The sequence below is a fragment of the Hesperophylax consimilis genome, chromosome 5 (assembly GCF_061612785.1).
Source record: "Hesperophylax consimilis isolate HC1 chromosome 5, BYU_Hcon_1.0, whole genome shotgun sequence".
Taxonomy (NCBI): Eukaryota; Metazoa; Arthropoda; class Insecta; order Trichoptera; family Limnephilidae; genus Hesperophylax; species Hesperophylax consimilis.
Window position 1 is genome coordinate 33,890,946 of NC_142840.1, and position 16,539 is coordinate 33,907,484.

General features: G+C 32.5%; 1 protein-coding gene across 1 annotated transcript in view; it reads right to left on the bottom strand.

Annotated features, from left to right (window-relative positions):
- Positions 1 to 16,539, bottom strand: part of CARPB (Carbonic anhydrase-related protein B) — a 335,706-nt gene that overhangs the window by 110,779 nt on the left and 208,388 nt on the right. Inside the window, exon 4 of the mRNA XM_089632140.1 lies at positions 7,712 to 7,848. Coding sequence (XP_089488266.1) covers positions 7,712 to 7,848 — 137 coding nt within the window. The remainder of the gene's footprint in view (positions 1 to 7,711; positions 7,849 to 16,539) is intronic.

Consider the following 16,539-nt stretch of genomic DNA (forward strand, 5'->3'; position numbering starts at 1 on the left):
GAATTGTGCATAAAATTAGTGCAAGAAGCAACTACATTAAATGGAGCATGGAACCTAATGTTGTAGATGAGTTTTACGAATGAAACACCATTTATTACTAATTTATTTCTGATCCAAATTGCCGTATTCAATCGACTAATACATTTCAGTTTGACACCTATATGTGCATTAAAAATTCATTATCCTCCGAGTTAAACAGTAAAAATAATAATTTTATTCATAAATCACCGGAATGGGACAGCAAAACAGCCTTACTTGGTGTATAGTAAATTATAGCAAAATGTTGATGTTCTGAACACAAATAAAATCCAATCACTAAACGTGCTCCACTTTAATGCCCCGTGCTAAATGCTAGGCCATTTTCTTGTCCGAAGAATGTTAATGCGGTAGAAAGAAAAATCTGCCAGGATCCTCCAGTACTCTTCTCTCTATTCTTTACTCTCTACTCTGATAGAACTGTAGTTAATGTAACGCCACCGCCGATCCTTCACCCCCGTCTGTACCGCCCCCACCGCTATTCCCAGCGCAGCCATAAAAACTAAATCACTGCCGACAAGAGGAAGCTTAATTTACCTTAACTTGTGCTGAACAAAGAGAAGTCGCAACCCTTACAACCTCTTAGCGCAAAGAAATCAATCTTTGCTCTACACGGTTAATTATCGCTGATAATTCTTTTACTACCACCCCAAACACGTCCACTTCCACCCATCAACGTCTACCTATATATTATCGGCCTGCTAATTCATTACTTAACATGTACACACGGAGACAAATAATAACTCACCACCGTTAATTAATTTTCCCTTTTTAACTTCAACTCCACAGAGGAGGCCATGAGGAAAATAATTTCCCTCAGGACCTAGTCACCTTTGGGATACTGCGAATAAAGTCTTTTTGAGGAGAAAAACGAGTGAGCAGTAAACTAGCGAATCGTTCCACAGCTGAAATGTTTGACTTAAGAATGAGTCCTAAAAACGACCCGTTCTCTTTTTACAAAAAATGACAACTATTTAAAAATAATGTAGGGCGCACGTTTGGCGTGTTTCGTCTTATGCGCGTCATTGACGAAATAGATGACCATCATTTAAAAAAATATACATATTTATGATCAACTTGATTTGATTTTTAATTCTGTGCACGGTCGTGTTTGAAACAATTGATTTCGTTCAAAAATTAATAAAAATGTATTTAGGTTAGTTTTTAATTATTTAAAAATGTGCTATTGCCGAAATTACACGTTTTTTATCAGCAATGAAAAAAGTTGCCACAGTGGGTTGATGAAGAGAATATGCACAGGAGGGGAAAAACGCTTCTAACAAAACTAGGGTCAGTAAATTAAAAGGTGGGTATTTATTATTCTTTTATCTTCCTCCATTTGGAAGACCCACGTTTTATTTTATTGACGAATGACCTTTTCTTTAAGGATCATTGGATTCTTTTCCCAGATAACGGCTCCCATAAACCGCAGTCTGGGTCGTTAACCTTAATAATTGCCTAAATTATTCAAGCCAAAAGTAAAATTTTCAGGAATATCCTGAAATTAGTGAGCTAAGCAAAACTGTGAAGCATATTTTTAAAATCATCAAAATTTTCATGGAAATTTTATGGACCTTTTTGGTGCAAAAGATGATTCCAGAAAGGTTTGAACGATGCCTGTTTTTATTTGTGTTTTAAAATAAGATAGTTAGATATCTTGGAAATAAACGAACAAAAAAAGAGGAATATTTTAATTACTTTTATTTAGTCCGAAATATTATTACAACATAAATGTTTATTGTTCATCTTTTCGACTAAATTGATTCAGTAATGAAATGATGTATCAATTGATGTGTTACAAAATCACAGTGACTGGGATTATCTCACGTATTATCCTGACATTCCTTTCAGCAGGTATGATATCCGCCAGAGGGTAACAAGTGTAGTAGAGGCATTTACTCGAATGAGCTAGGATATTCTAGGTAGATTCCCTAACCGTCAAGACGCAGCCTCGGGCTAAGAAATGGAAGGAGATTGCTTGTGCGGCAAAAAGGCGGAATATATGCCTTCAATTATTGATGCTCACACTATATACTCGTACATGGCGATAAATGACGTGTCTTATTGATAATTTAGTTTTCATTTATGAATATTGTGCAATACCTAACCAATAATTTTACAATATCAAAAATGGTAATAATATATGTGAATATGAAAAGGTGCAAAAATACAGACATTCTTCAAATTTATTACATTAATATTTTCCATGAAGTAGTGAATCATTTAAATTTAAAGTAAATGTTTATTATAACGAACGAATACTACGAACGGCGTCAATTTAATCTTGGCAAAATCAATGTAAAGATGGAAAATAAATCAATATGTTTAAACGCCCAGGACCAGATAAAACACCTACCTTTTTGATGGTGTTCTAGCATGTTGATTACGCCAGTTTATATAAATTTCAACGAGTCAATCTACAGGAACTTTCCCAAAATTGTGGAAAAATGCACAGTACATAAATCGGGGGATCAATTTTTGGTGAAAAATTATAGACCAATCAGCATACATGTTTTTCAAAATTATTTGAATCAATCATTCACAATTCTATAATTTCTCACTTTGATCCTCAACTCTCTATAAATCAACATAGGGTTGTTCCGAACAGATCCATTGATCTGCTGTAAATTTGCAATTACACATGTAACGCATTTAATGAACGAAGTCGAGTAGCTGCCATGTACACAGATTTTCAAAAGGTATTTGATAAAGTTAACCATCACATTTTGCTATAGAAGCTTGAATGGATATGTATTCACGTTGACCTATTTAGATGGCGTTAATCATATTTGGAAAACAGGACACAGCTAGTTCTAATTAATTGGTATAACTCATCACCAACAGTCGTAACCTCAAGCGTACTCCAAGGGTTCATTCATGGCCCTTTACTTTTTTTAAATATTCAATCATGATACTGGCTCAATGCTACGTTGTGATTATTTCTTATTTCCTGAAGAACTAAAATTTTATCGTAAAATTAAAAAAAATTCTAATGCCTCTGATAATGAATGATATTTTTTTTTTTTGTGTTTAATTCGAAGAACTAAATTTTTAATTTTTAAATTCAATTAAAATCAAATTTAATAATATAATTATTAAGTTCTGCAAGTGCAAGTATATCAAAAATACTTGCAACTTAATAATTATATTATTAAATTAAAAAGAAAATAAAAGTAATTGGTGTAGTTGAAATGATATATTTTTGAATATTATTGTATAACTTACTCTCGAAACAGACGTAGAAATAATTATGCATATTCCATTAATAATTTCATGTTAAAAGTAATTACCACCATAACAGATCGAGACACTAATGATGAGAGTAAATCGTTGAAAATGCTGCGATTCATTCACAGAAAATCAAAGCCTTTCAAAAAGCCCAATCAATTGTAATATTATATCTACAATTGATTATTCAGAAGTTAATTAGAATACCGGAAAGTTACATGGAACCCACATTACATGAAATATGCAAAATTTTATTAAATCTGTACAAAAAAATGCCTAAAACTATTTACTATTTTTCAAATGTGCATTAAACGCTTTACTACATTTTAACACTACATAAATATTCTCACATAAGAGAAGAAAAGACAATCCACTGAATTAATTTACACAAAGTTGTCCATAATAAGTTTGGTTGGAACTCTTCATTTTCTAAGTAATATCCACATTAAAGTTCCTAATAGACGTTATTGAATCATTCATAAAACATTTCATCGTGAGTTATTTAATAAAGACATTGCTTACTTGGATCCAATTTATCGAATATGTAAATTGCTTAATGTAATAAAATGTGACGACATAGACGTCTTTATGAACAGCCCCTTATATTTAAAAAAAAACACGTGCTTATTTTATAAGTTATAACCCAATATGACTTCACGGTAAGTAGAAGTATATGAAGTAAAAATTATGTAATTGCTTTATTATTATTTATTTTCTTTCTTTCTTTCTTCTATTTCTCTGTAATATATACATTATACATACTATGTTGTGTATTTTATTTTACATATTATTATATATGGTATTTCACTAGTAGCATCTCCAATTAGTAACAACTAAAACTTTGATTCACGCATCCTGTGAACATGTTTAAATGGAATCTTAATATCTATGCTCATCCCAATGGAAAATTCAGTAATGTTACAATTGTTAACACTCTGTAAATGTTTAAAAAAAATGGTAAAATGTTACCTGGCTATTATAGACTTATGAGGTCTTGTATTTTATCGGTAGGGAACACTTTGTTACCTAAAACCCTACTAAAATTTTATGTTTTTTTGCAGCATAATCATCAGTTCGAGCACCACCAGCAGCAGCCAACCCCAACGTATATACACACGTGTCTGTTTGTGTTGTGTTGGGAGTGGGAGGGAGTCTGCTATGGTTTATATTTTGAGGATTCATCCACATTCGCCTTTTACAAATGAGGGAAACCAAAAATGCCATTCAGGAGGAAGCTGCAGTTTGTAAACATGATACATAGATTGCCTTCGGTGACATCAGTATTTAAAGTCTTGCATTGTGTGGTGTGTGCGTGTCTGTTTTAATCTTAATGTATAAGTATGGAAAAAAAACAATAGTTCACCGATAAACAAGACAATGAAACCCATAAAATACATAAAAACGCGTAAACGGGAAACCGAGTCAATGAAGCGATATGACGAGACGTAAAAAAGAACACAAGAAATGCCATGTGATCCAAAAGTCTTGACAAAAGGGCCTTAAATTTCCAATACAAAACTGTGTTTCACCACGATTATGAATTTCAAATGGGATAAAAATTTCATTTCAAGTAAGTTTACAAGTGACAGAGCGCGTGCTGAGAGTTAGTACGGGTTGTTTCATAGAATTACAACAGTTCATCGAATTTCAAACTTGATTTTCAAGTACTGTGAAGGTTCTATTCAAATTTTGTTATTACATCATCATTAGCCAGTTATTTCACAAAACTTAAATAATAACAGAATTTGAATAGAACCTTCACAGAACTTGAAAATCGACTTTTAAATTTGAAGAATTCTTCAAATTATGTGAAACAACCCGTCCTTTGTGTTTCCATTCAAATTTTTATAGAAAATAATTCTAGTTTTTTTATTCTATGTGGCGAGAGCTCAGCGAGTCTGCATCAACGTAATAATATGACGGATCTGAGCCATTCTATGTCGAGCACTGATATTATATATTATACTACTGTAAGCTGAGTTACTCTGGTATTACTATGTAGTGATCATTGCATCATATTGCTTCATATTTAGTTTTTCTTTTCTTTATTTAGTTTTTCTGTTAATTATTTTTTATTTTTTTCTCATTATCATATATTCATCGTAATCACAATTTTACAATTGTGAATTTTGTACCTTCTTTAGAATGGATTACATCTATTTACTGTCAGTATCTCCTGTATAATACAAATATTCTCCTATGTACACTGCATCATGTATCACTTCTATGTAAAAGCCTTTTTAGGGGTATATATAAATAAATAAATAAATTCCATAGTCGGTACCAGGGGCTAGTTGCACGTCACCTCCCTTTTAGTGAACATTGAAGACACAGCGTGAAAACAAATTTACGAATAGGGTGAACCACAATATCGATGAATTAAATTATAAATTTAAAAGTATAATTGCTAAACAAGAATTATTTTTAGAAAATAAAAAGATATAAGAGAGAATCAGGACCAGATCTAATACAGGCTGGTAAATGTAAAATTTCTTCTCATTCATTCTTTTGTCTGTATATTTTTTACCAATATTAGTTAATTTCCATTAAAATGACGAGGTGCTTAAAATAACATATCTTTGGAAGGATTCCCCGAGAGCCGACACCCGACACCCGACGCCCAACCCCCAACACCATTCCGGGCAAACAAAGCGTAAACAGTCAAATAGCGCCTTAATCCGCTTCTGTGAGAGCAAATCTGGTGAAGGCATCCGCCCGGGGAGGGTTGGTTGCTTGGAGGGATGATTATTTCGGGAGGCTGCAGACTTGGCCCGATGATTGCGCAGAGAAAGAGACAGTCTACTAACCTTATCCATACGTTTACCGTTTGATAAACACCGTCTGCTCGTTTGAAGCTTCGCACATTGAATTAGGGCCGGATGTGTACACACGGGTGAAGGGGAAAGGGGCGGAAAGGGGGAAGAGGTAGCTCCCTTGATTTTGTGTACTTTCAATTTTCATGCTCAAAGGTACGATTAACTTTATCAACATTTATTTTACAAAGAAAAACAGTTTACATTGTTAAAGAAATTTTTGATCGAAAATTTTGGAAAAAAATAATTGCAATATCCTTTTCACTTATATTGAACGAGAACGTCTATGACTTTTTATATTTTGTAAGAATGTATATCACAAAAACCTTATATCTATAGCAATGATCTTCAAATTCAATTCAACATAAATAATGTAACTTTGATGAAATTCAAGTATCTGCGATGAACTTCATTGTACCAGGATATATTATGTTAGAGTGACTTGTTGCTTATACAAAATTAATATGAAAATAACTCGAAAGAATGTCAATGGCAAACACGTCTTTCAATATTATTATTTTTTGTAGAACAAAATATTTTTATTTTTCCATTCTTGTAGGTGCATTATAAGTATTACTACAAATATCTGAAAACCTGGATACTTCAAAAAATGTTATCTAACTCCTCCCAGGCAGTGAGACTATGGCCCATCTAATTGGGGTATGTTATATGGCTGAAGTTAGTGGGAAAGAGAAGGAGACGGGAAAGAAAAAAGTGATTAAGTCTAAAACTAATTTCTAGCAATTTTTCAATTCTGAATGGTGATTTTACATCGAGGCGATAATGAAATAATTTTTTTATGGAATTTGAACCCGCGACATCTGAACTGCTAGTCGAGAGCCATACTAATCAACCACCTAGGCTTACCAAGCATTTCCGCTGAAAACAGAGGGTGAATATTTGAAGCAATCTAAGACTATGTCTAATAAATCTAATTTGAGACTAATTAATATTGAGATTTCTGGTCGAATGGCCAAAGATACTTCAGTTGAAAAAATTAACGCTATGGTCGCATTTTACAAAATCAACCCGTGAGACGAAAGGTGTGTTGGAGAGATAAGATTGGAGAAAGCACAAAAACCTAACCTACCCCATACAACCTTCATGTCTATTTCGTATAGACATGAAGTCATATGTAGAGAATCGCTAGCTCCATATTTATGTCGTATAGCAGCTTCAAATCTCGACATACGCAAGTAAATTTGTGTTGCTTCACAATTGATTAACTTAAAATAATATGCAGATTAAAATATTTTAAACGCGTTTCAGTGTGGAAGAAACTCTCAGTATTGCCCTGGTGATATAATATCATTTGAAACGTAGCTTGAAATGATTCTTGCGGTGTTTGACGACCAAATTTTAGTGCCAGTTACCGCCCATCAGCCTTTTCCCCATCTCATTCCGTTCTTCTTTACTTTTACCCCTCCAACATACCCCTATTGGGAATGACATAATCTCACTCACTGCAGAGCACAGTTGGGTCTCTTGTGCGATATTCATTTATATTTTTTACCCTCTATCCTTATATCCTACAGCCGAAGAGCAACAGCAATAATTCTGTTTATTTTTTAATTTGTAATTTCGCGAGATTTTTAAAATATTGTCTTCCGGTGATCTCGGAGCAGTGAACTCACCCGGTGCTTGTCGATGTGGATGAGGCGCAGGTTGGGGTCAAACAGCAGCTTGGCGGGGTCCAGGTTGACCGGGGACTGGCGCCTGCCCTTGTTGCAGAGGCTCCATTCCGGGTTGATCAGGCCCCAGAATGCCGGCCCTGCAAAAAAATAATAATGACATTATCCATTACCCGTCGAATTGTCGCTTATATTCTTAACAGTTTTTTTGCACGATTTGAATATTATAATCTGTTTTATCTAAATAAATGTTCCAGAAGTTGTTTGAGAAAAAAAATTACAGAATTATTCCGAGATTGATGAAATTTCGCACACATCTAAAGTGTAAAGCTCGGCAACGCTGAAGACTTCATTCATTTTTGTTCATTTTCAAATTCTGTGAAATTCCTATTCAAGTTCTGTTATTGTATCATAATAAGCTTGTTTCTTATCAGAATTTGGGATAGTAACAGAACTAGAAAAAATCTTTCTCAGAACTTGAAAATTAACTTTGAAATTTGAAAAATTGTTCAAATTCTCTGAAACACTGTTCTTATTTTTTTTTTATAAAAAGACTCAATTAATATTTTTAAAATTTAACAATAAACATAAAAACTTTTCACGCTGCAAAATAATGACCCAAACAAATATTAACTAATTTGTTAGTTATCTTGAATCCTGGGAGCCTTAGAGATAAATAAACATGTGATCTGCAAACATGAATTTTGTAAAAATCATAAAATTTCCCTTGTGGAGATAATATCTTTTTACCCTTTGATGCACTTTCAATCTGCATACGATACGGTTGCGGCTGGGCTGGCCACGAGCCACCACAACCCGTATCCCTGATACACCCCCCCCCCCACTTGTCAACCTGTCGGCAGGTGCTCGCTCCTTCTTCTCCCCCGGGTAGGGTTCAATCAACCGTCTGCCGAGGCATCGTCTATCTGTCATCTAACCAATCGACCATTGTCTCGACTAAAGTTCTCTTCCGTCAGATGACGTGTCGCCTTATCGTATCGTGTCTCCTCGTAACCATAGTTAAACTTTTACATGTATATAGAAAATGAACCAGTGCAGTGTCGGAAAAATGAAAGAGATCTTAACATCATTTTCTTATTTGGCAAAAACTAGTAGTTCTGTGAGAAGTATACCTCGCGTCCAAAAAAGTAAGTTTCTAATTTTCTCGTATTTAATAAATCAAAACCAAAATCCTTACTTACTCAATTATAAAAAAATACATTTTTGTTAATTGTGTAGAAATAACAAAATTTGTTCAAGTACATGTCTGAATGAAAATAATTATTTTTCTCAACATCTTACCATAATAACTATGTCAATAATAGCCATCAAGCAAAAGTCAACCATAAACTCAAAATCATCCTTGCTTGAATAATAAAGTGGATGCAGAAGATTTTCAAAGCAATTAAGAATAATTAATTTAATGAACTACTTTTAATACTATTATCAAATAAAAAAGTTACCAATTTAACCACAAATACAAAATACGAAAAAAATTAATGAACTTCACAATGTAAGACTTTAAATAATTACGCTATAATAATCGAAACATAATTAAATATTTAAAAAAGACAACCCGAAAAAAAAGTTATACTCTCTTATCGAAGAGAACAAACACTTTGTGGCTTGTCATTATACAAAATGAAAAAGTTTTTTGTTTTAAACCACTTTATTTTATTATATACGTCGACAGGTTTCGGTTGTCCCCAATCTTCTGCAGGACAATACATATATAAACTTAGTTCTGTCTTCTTAGTCCTGAAGTAGGTTGGGAATCACCGCAACAGGTCGATGTTTATAAGAAAATAAAGTGGTTTAATTCAAAAAACTTTTTCATGTTGTATAAAATTATATCCATTTTAAGTCAGTGAATAATTAAAATGAAACTATCGGAGAAATATCGATTAAATATGTAAAACGAAAATAAAGCATCACTATTCACTACAAATAAAATAAAAATTCTTAAAAGAACAGTTTTTTTTTTAAATAATTTGATATCCATAAAGGTAAAGTAAGTTTCCCAAGTTTAGAAATCCCCTCGTGTCGCCGTTGGGCCGTTAGGAAATCATCACTTACCCTTAAGAATCTGAAAACGCGTGACCGCATCACGATCAGGCTGTTATAATAATTACAGGGGACATGGAGGGAGGAGGAGGGGGAGGGGGTAGGGAGACCTCGGGAGGGTTAACCTCCCCGGGCGGGCTAGTTGAGACCCCGAGAGACGTGACTGATACACGGCCTTAGAATGGAAACCTAAATTAAAACTTCAAATACGTGTTCGGTATTGAATGTTCCTTGTCACAAACTTTTATACTCATTTGTAAGTGAGATTTAGAACCGACAATGACTTGACTTGTTAACTTGTTAAGTACAGAAAAAAATTTTGTTAATTCTTTTTAACGAACAAATAATTCATCATGTTTTCCCTTAATGCAAAGCAGTACGAAGTAATGCAAGGTAATGCGTTTTAAGTTTGAAAATTTGATGGCTTATAAATATTTAAGAGTAAAACAAACATTGGCATTTTAAGAAAACCATCATTTTTTTCACCAACGCTTTTTACAAGGCCCGGAAAAAATAAATTACCAGGCCAGTAAAAACAGCTTTAAAGTTCAAAATATCCTACTTACGAACCTTTTCATATATTTTTTTGTTTCACTTTTACTTTAGATATTTACTTTCTTCCTAACCTGTAGCCAATCAAAATAATGTAAACGGAACTTAACTGGTTTATTTTATACTCAACAACTTAGTGCATGATTAATTCTCATGTATAAATTTTAATAAATATACTCAAATAAAAAATAAAAATTAAAGGTAGGAGAATATATAAAACGGATCGATGATTTTACATAAAATGTGTTAAATTTACATGATATTGCATAATATACCAATATAATGATTGTAATTGATTATAAAAATGGTAAAAATAATTCAATTTAAGATTTCTATCGTTCAAAATAATAAGAAGATTTTTATTCATTCAAATAGTGAATATCTTACGATTTTCATCATAAAAGAACAATAAATTATCCACAAAGAAAACAAACTTTTGCCTTCCTCGTATATTATGAATACATCAGAAAGAGAAGAGGTAAACATTTATTAAATTAACGAGATGCTAGTATATTTATTAGAAGTACACACAATTATTCCGCTTCACTGTGTCAATAGGAACGGTACCATGATTTCTTTTGCTAAAGAAAGATAATTTTTCAGCAGATTCGTTTATTTGAGAAAAATGTTGCCGGAACGGAGAGCGGCCAGGATACAAAAATGAAATAAGACAAAATCTGACATCAAAAGTGAATAAATATATTACTACATTTTGTATACTTCAAAGTACATTATAGTGCGTATTACATGAACTTAAAACTAAAAATACACCGAAATAATCTATTTTTATCCTGGGTTCAATTCCTATTTAACAGTCAAATCTTTTTATTTATTTTTTAATAAAAAAAAAATTAACAATAAAAAGAAAAATTGCCACATTCTATAATCGAACCCCGACCAACCGCTTAAAAATCAACTATATTCGTCGTGTGGATATGCAACACACTCTTGAAAAGTGATATAAAGTCGTGAAAAGTGATGAAATAAAAAAAATATAAACAACTGGATTAAAAAGATTTTGTCGGATCGTGTTTATCAGCATTTTTTACCACTTTCGAAAGTGTGGTGAATTGACTTGGAACAGCTGACCATTACACCACAAAGCATTTTAAAAAGGGTGGTAATAATTTTCACCATACTAATGTACGCTTTTAAAATACGTGTTATCCGGGGGTAAAGTGCGCTAACATCGGGTAGTGATTCTATAAGATGGTAGAAGTAAAAAATATACATAACCTTTTAAAAAAAAAAACAAAAAATATTATTCCATAGAATAATATTAATTTTCCCGTACAAAAAAATCAACGTTGTTACCTTAAAACTACATTTAACTTAACTAGCGCACTTAATCCCCGTACGTATAAGACTTTGCATTCGTGAACAAGACAGCTTATACGATAGTTAAAAGTTAGTGAAAAAATGAAGAAGAAACTAAAACCTGCTAAGCAACTAAAATATGCACTGCTAGAATATTTATTTAGTACAGCTTCATATTTTAATAAAGGCGTATTAAAAACATCAGCTAACATAGCATAAAAGTTACCAATGGTAAATAAATTTATATAATATGAAGTTTCATTATCAATAGTATATATAAAGTTTAATTGTGGTACGTTCCGGAGTGGTAGATACTTTTATTATCGCAAATTTATAGGGTATTTCGGTATGTGAAAGACCACCATTCAGAATTGAAGCCTTGCTTCAAATGCTTTAGCCTCTTTTTAGTGACTAGATCTGAATAACCAGGTACTTTCCCACCTTGTTTTTCTCCATCTCTTTCCTTTTTACACTTGCGTACTTTACCCCCGGACAGACAAACATAAAACCAAAATTAGTATTTGTGATAAAAAAATCCATATTTTTAAGTAGATAGCTAACGTACATTTTTCATAAATACCCTTACAAACAAGGTTTCTTACAACATTTTAATTATTTAGGTATCCAAAAGTATTTATTCAAACGTTTATGTCGGTTTATTTATAAATTAATTCTGTTCGTATTAACAATAACAATAATATTTGACCGATAGATTTCTTTAATTTATTTCTTTATTTGTTTACGGTACAATAACCTTTATATAACAATTTTTTTTTTCAAAAAGGAAGAACAATTATACAGTTACACTTACTAATACGACATTCAAATTTTATAATTAAATCAACAATCAGGCAATAGGAAACAGAATGACTGGTTGTTTTGGAGAATTTGAAAAATTCATCAAGTTTCAACGTTTATTTTTGAGTTCTGTGAAAGTCTTATTCAAGTTCTGTTATTATTTCACTATAGGCTAGTTGCTTGAAAAAACTGAAATAATACCAGAACTTGAAAAATCTTTCACAGAAGTATCTGCTACTTCTGCATATTGGTTGTTACTTGCTGTGTATGCATAGTATAAAGGGGTTTATAAATGGATTGGAATGTTATTGTTGCAGGAAAAGTGATGTTTAATTCATGTGACTATTAGGAACATGGAATGAAATTAATTGCCATAATGCGAGGCTGTCATTAAGAACATTAATGATTTAAAAAAGAAAAATGACATCAGATACCAATATTCCGTCGGATAACTTCATTAATTTTTTTTAATTATGGTTTTTTAAGTATCTCACTTTGATGTCTAAACCTATGTTTTTACGAATACTTACAATCTAGAAGCACCCTGTTGTCATAGTGGCGATACGCCGTGATCGACAATTTGAATCATCTTTTGCTACAAGTAGAGCTGAACTCCGATCTTAAGGGTGATAAGTGCATGGAGCTCATTCCAACAGCCCTTACGGAGTGGGAGTCGGGCAGGTGCGGGTCATTAATGCAGGGAGCAGGGAGGTGATATGGGGATGAAAGGATCAGGAGCGCAGGAGAGCGAAGGAGTAGATCGCGTTAGGAGAGATGTAGATGTTTGATTCTCGCTTTGAGTCTGTGCCCAATGCACTGGAAACTTATCCCAGTCATGAGGATCATGCGGGATATTGACGTGTCGCACTATTCTGGAGTCTGCACTAGATTTTAGGATTGGATAAATATTTGCATATGGATTTTCATCCTACGACTTGTATTGTTTTGCAAAATTTACTTTAACTAATGTTCTTACAATGAGGATCATGAACATCTGTTAAAGTAAATTAATAATGATAAAATATATATATCTATGGAAGCATAGGTTTTAGCAATATCGTTGTATGATTGAGACATTCTAGACATAGGATTAAAATAACCAGTGTTATTGGTAAAAATTTCGGTCTAAAATATATTAAGGTTTCTAGTGAATTTCGGCCTTGCGTTTAACTTTATTAGATGGACTTTGTTACTATCTACTTGATTATTCATAATTTTGTAAAGTATTAAGAGGTCATTTATGTTTCATTTTTTAACTAGACTCTATCATTTGAAATATGTAAGTCTTTGTTCATAACCGTCTAGTAGATGGTGGACACCTGATCGATAAGACAAAATCCGTGTAAATTTTCTTTGGACAGATTCAAGTCTAGATACCTGTGTGATATAATGTGGATTCCAGACTGTTGACCCATACTCAAGAACACTGCGGATTAACGAATTGAATAGAATTATTAGGCGATTAGAATTCTTGAATAGTTTAGTTAATCTTACAATAAAATTAAGTAATTTATTTGATTTACTTACAATGTATTCAATGTATTGGTTGAACGTTAGTTTGTTGCCGAATATAATTCCTAAATCATTTATCGATTCAACTGTTTCCAGATTGTGACCACATATGCTATATGAATATAGGGTTTTGTTGGTGTTCTTAGTGAAATTTATAACATTGCACTTAGCTATATTCAGTTCTATTTCGTTGTCAACACACCAAGAAGATAAAGTGTTAAGGTCTTGTTGTAAGAGTTCACAATCTTCCATAAATTAAATTGCTTTATATAACTTGAGGTGGTCAGCATATAGATAAAAGTTACAGCGGAGTTTAAATGTAAGGTCGTTAATAAAAATTAAGAAAAGCAAAGGTCCAAGATGTGATCCTTGTGGTACGCCCGACGTAACAAAGATTGGGGAAAAGTTAAAACCGTTAACAGTAACTAATTGACTTATGTGATAAATATGATTCTAACCAACGAAGCAGATTTCCGTGTATGCCGATTTTAACTAGTTTATTCATTAAGATAGGGTAACTAACTTTGTCGAAGACCTTACTGAAATCGTTGTATACGGCATCAACTTTTGTTTTTTTATTCATTGTTTTACACAGAAAGTCCATATACTCGAGTTAATTAGTGTTTGCGGATCGTTTAGCTACAAATCCATGTTAGAAAGGGCTAAGTTTATGTGTTACATGGTTAAATGTGGTTTTATATACAATGGACTCGAATATTTTGACAAATTAAGATAAAAGGCTATTGGACGGTAATTTGTTACATTATTTTTACTACCAGACTTATGGATTGGAATAACGTGGGCAATCTTCCGCAGATCCGGAAATACCCCATTGTTCAGACTTTTGACGAATAATTTGTGTCATGGTACTGCAAGTTGTTCTGCACAATTTCGAATAAATAGTGAAGGGATTCCATCTGAACCGGAACCCTTTTTGATATGGAGAGTGTTCAACTTCATCTTGACCTCCTTTAGAGTTATTTTGATATGAGGCAGTGGATAATTATAGAGTGGGGAAGAAAGTTTAGAGTCACTCATAGATTTAGATGGTGAGCGAAATACAGAAGAGAAGTATTTAGATAAGAGTTGGCATGTTTCTTCACCATTAGTTGCAGATTCGTCATGGAGATGCATGATTTTGGAGAGAGAATAAGAAACTCTTTTCAAATTAATGAGGGTTGACAGATTTTTGATAGTATTAGGGAGAGAGTTTTCTATTGAATCTATAGAGGCTTTAAGACAGGTACGTATGGATACTTTTACTCTAGCCCTCAAGATGGAAAAACTATCATAGTCACATTGGTTTTTGTATTTTTTTCCATTTCTTTCTAAACTTTTTTTTTTCTCTGAGTTGGTGGATCAAATCAAATCAAATTAAATCAAAATTATTTATTGTAAAATTAAAATTACAAAAGGTATAGCTTATGGGTAGACCCCATTTCTTCCAGCTAACCACATTTATTTAATTACAATGTTTATACAGATAAAATAACAATATAACAATGAAAAAATAAAAAAAATACAAATATATATACCAATAAAAATAGGTGTTTCATTTACGTGAGGTATTCACTCAACGTGTAGTGACATTTATTAACAAGGAAAGTGTTTAGTAACGATTTGAATTTGTGTGTATCTTGTATTTGTTTAATGTTATGTGGAAGGTTGTTATATACTTTAATGGCCATGTAGTATGGTCCTTTTTGGAATATTTTTTTGTTTGCTTTTGGTATTAGTAAGTTTTCTGTGAGCCTTGTAGCGTATTTATGTGTTGAGTTTTTTAGTGGGAACTTGTCTGTAGATGATCGCACTAACATGCATAACTCCAATATATATATGTCTGTGACTGTCAGAATTTTCAGATTTTTAAACATAGGTCTACATGAATCTAAACGATCAGAGTTTGTAATTTTTCTTATGCATCTCTTTTGTATGATGAAAACATCTTTAGCGTTTACCGAGTTTCCCCAAAAAATAATACCGTATTTTATTATTGAGCAAAACACTGCTAAGCCATATTGGAAACATTTTATTGCTGTTTTTTAAGCGCGAAGTGTGTTTTTCAATTGATAGCCATAATAAATTATAAAAATGTAGTAGGGAGTCATTACAATTCAGGGTATTCAGATCTTCCCAGTTATTAAGTAATAAAATTTCATTGCATTTAATGTAGTCCGTTTTTTTTAAAGTTATATTTGGTGTGATCAGGATTGGTAGGTATATAGCCTGCATTTAGACATTAAAAAATCGAATTTAATGCGAGGATGATAGGAATCAACTTTGGATGGCACATTTAAAGCAATTTGAATGTTAAGATTATGGTTGGAAAACACTAAATCTAAAATTCGATCTATATTGTGAGAGACGTGATTGTACTGATTAAGTCCAGTCAAATTTTGAAAGTCTAGTAGAGATATTGATTTTAGGCCATTAGATGAGACTGGTCTGGTATGAGTTTCATTGACATTTAGTGAGCATAGAATAGATGGTACATTAAAATCACCCATTATTATCTTCTGATGAAAAGTTTTTATATGTCGTTTGACACTTATATTTCTATTTTCTATTTATTTTGCGGTCATAGATTG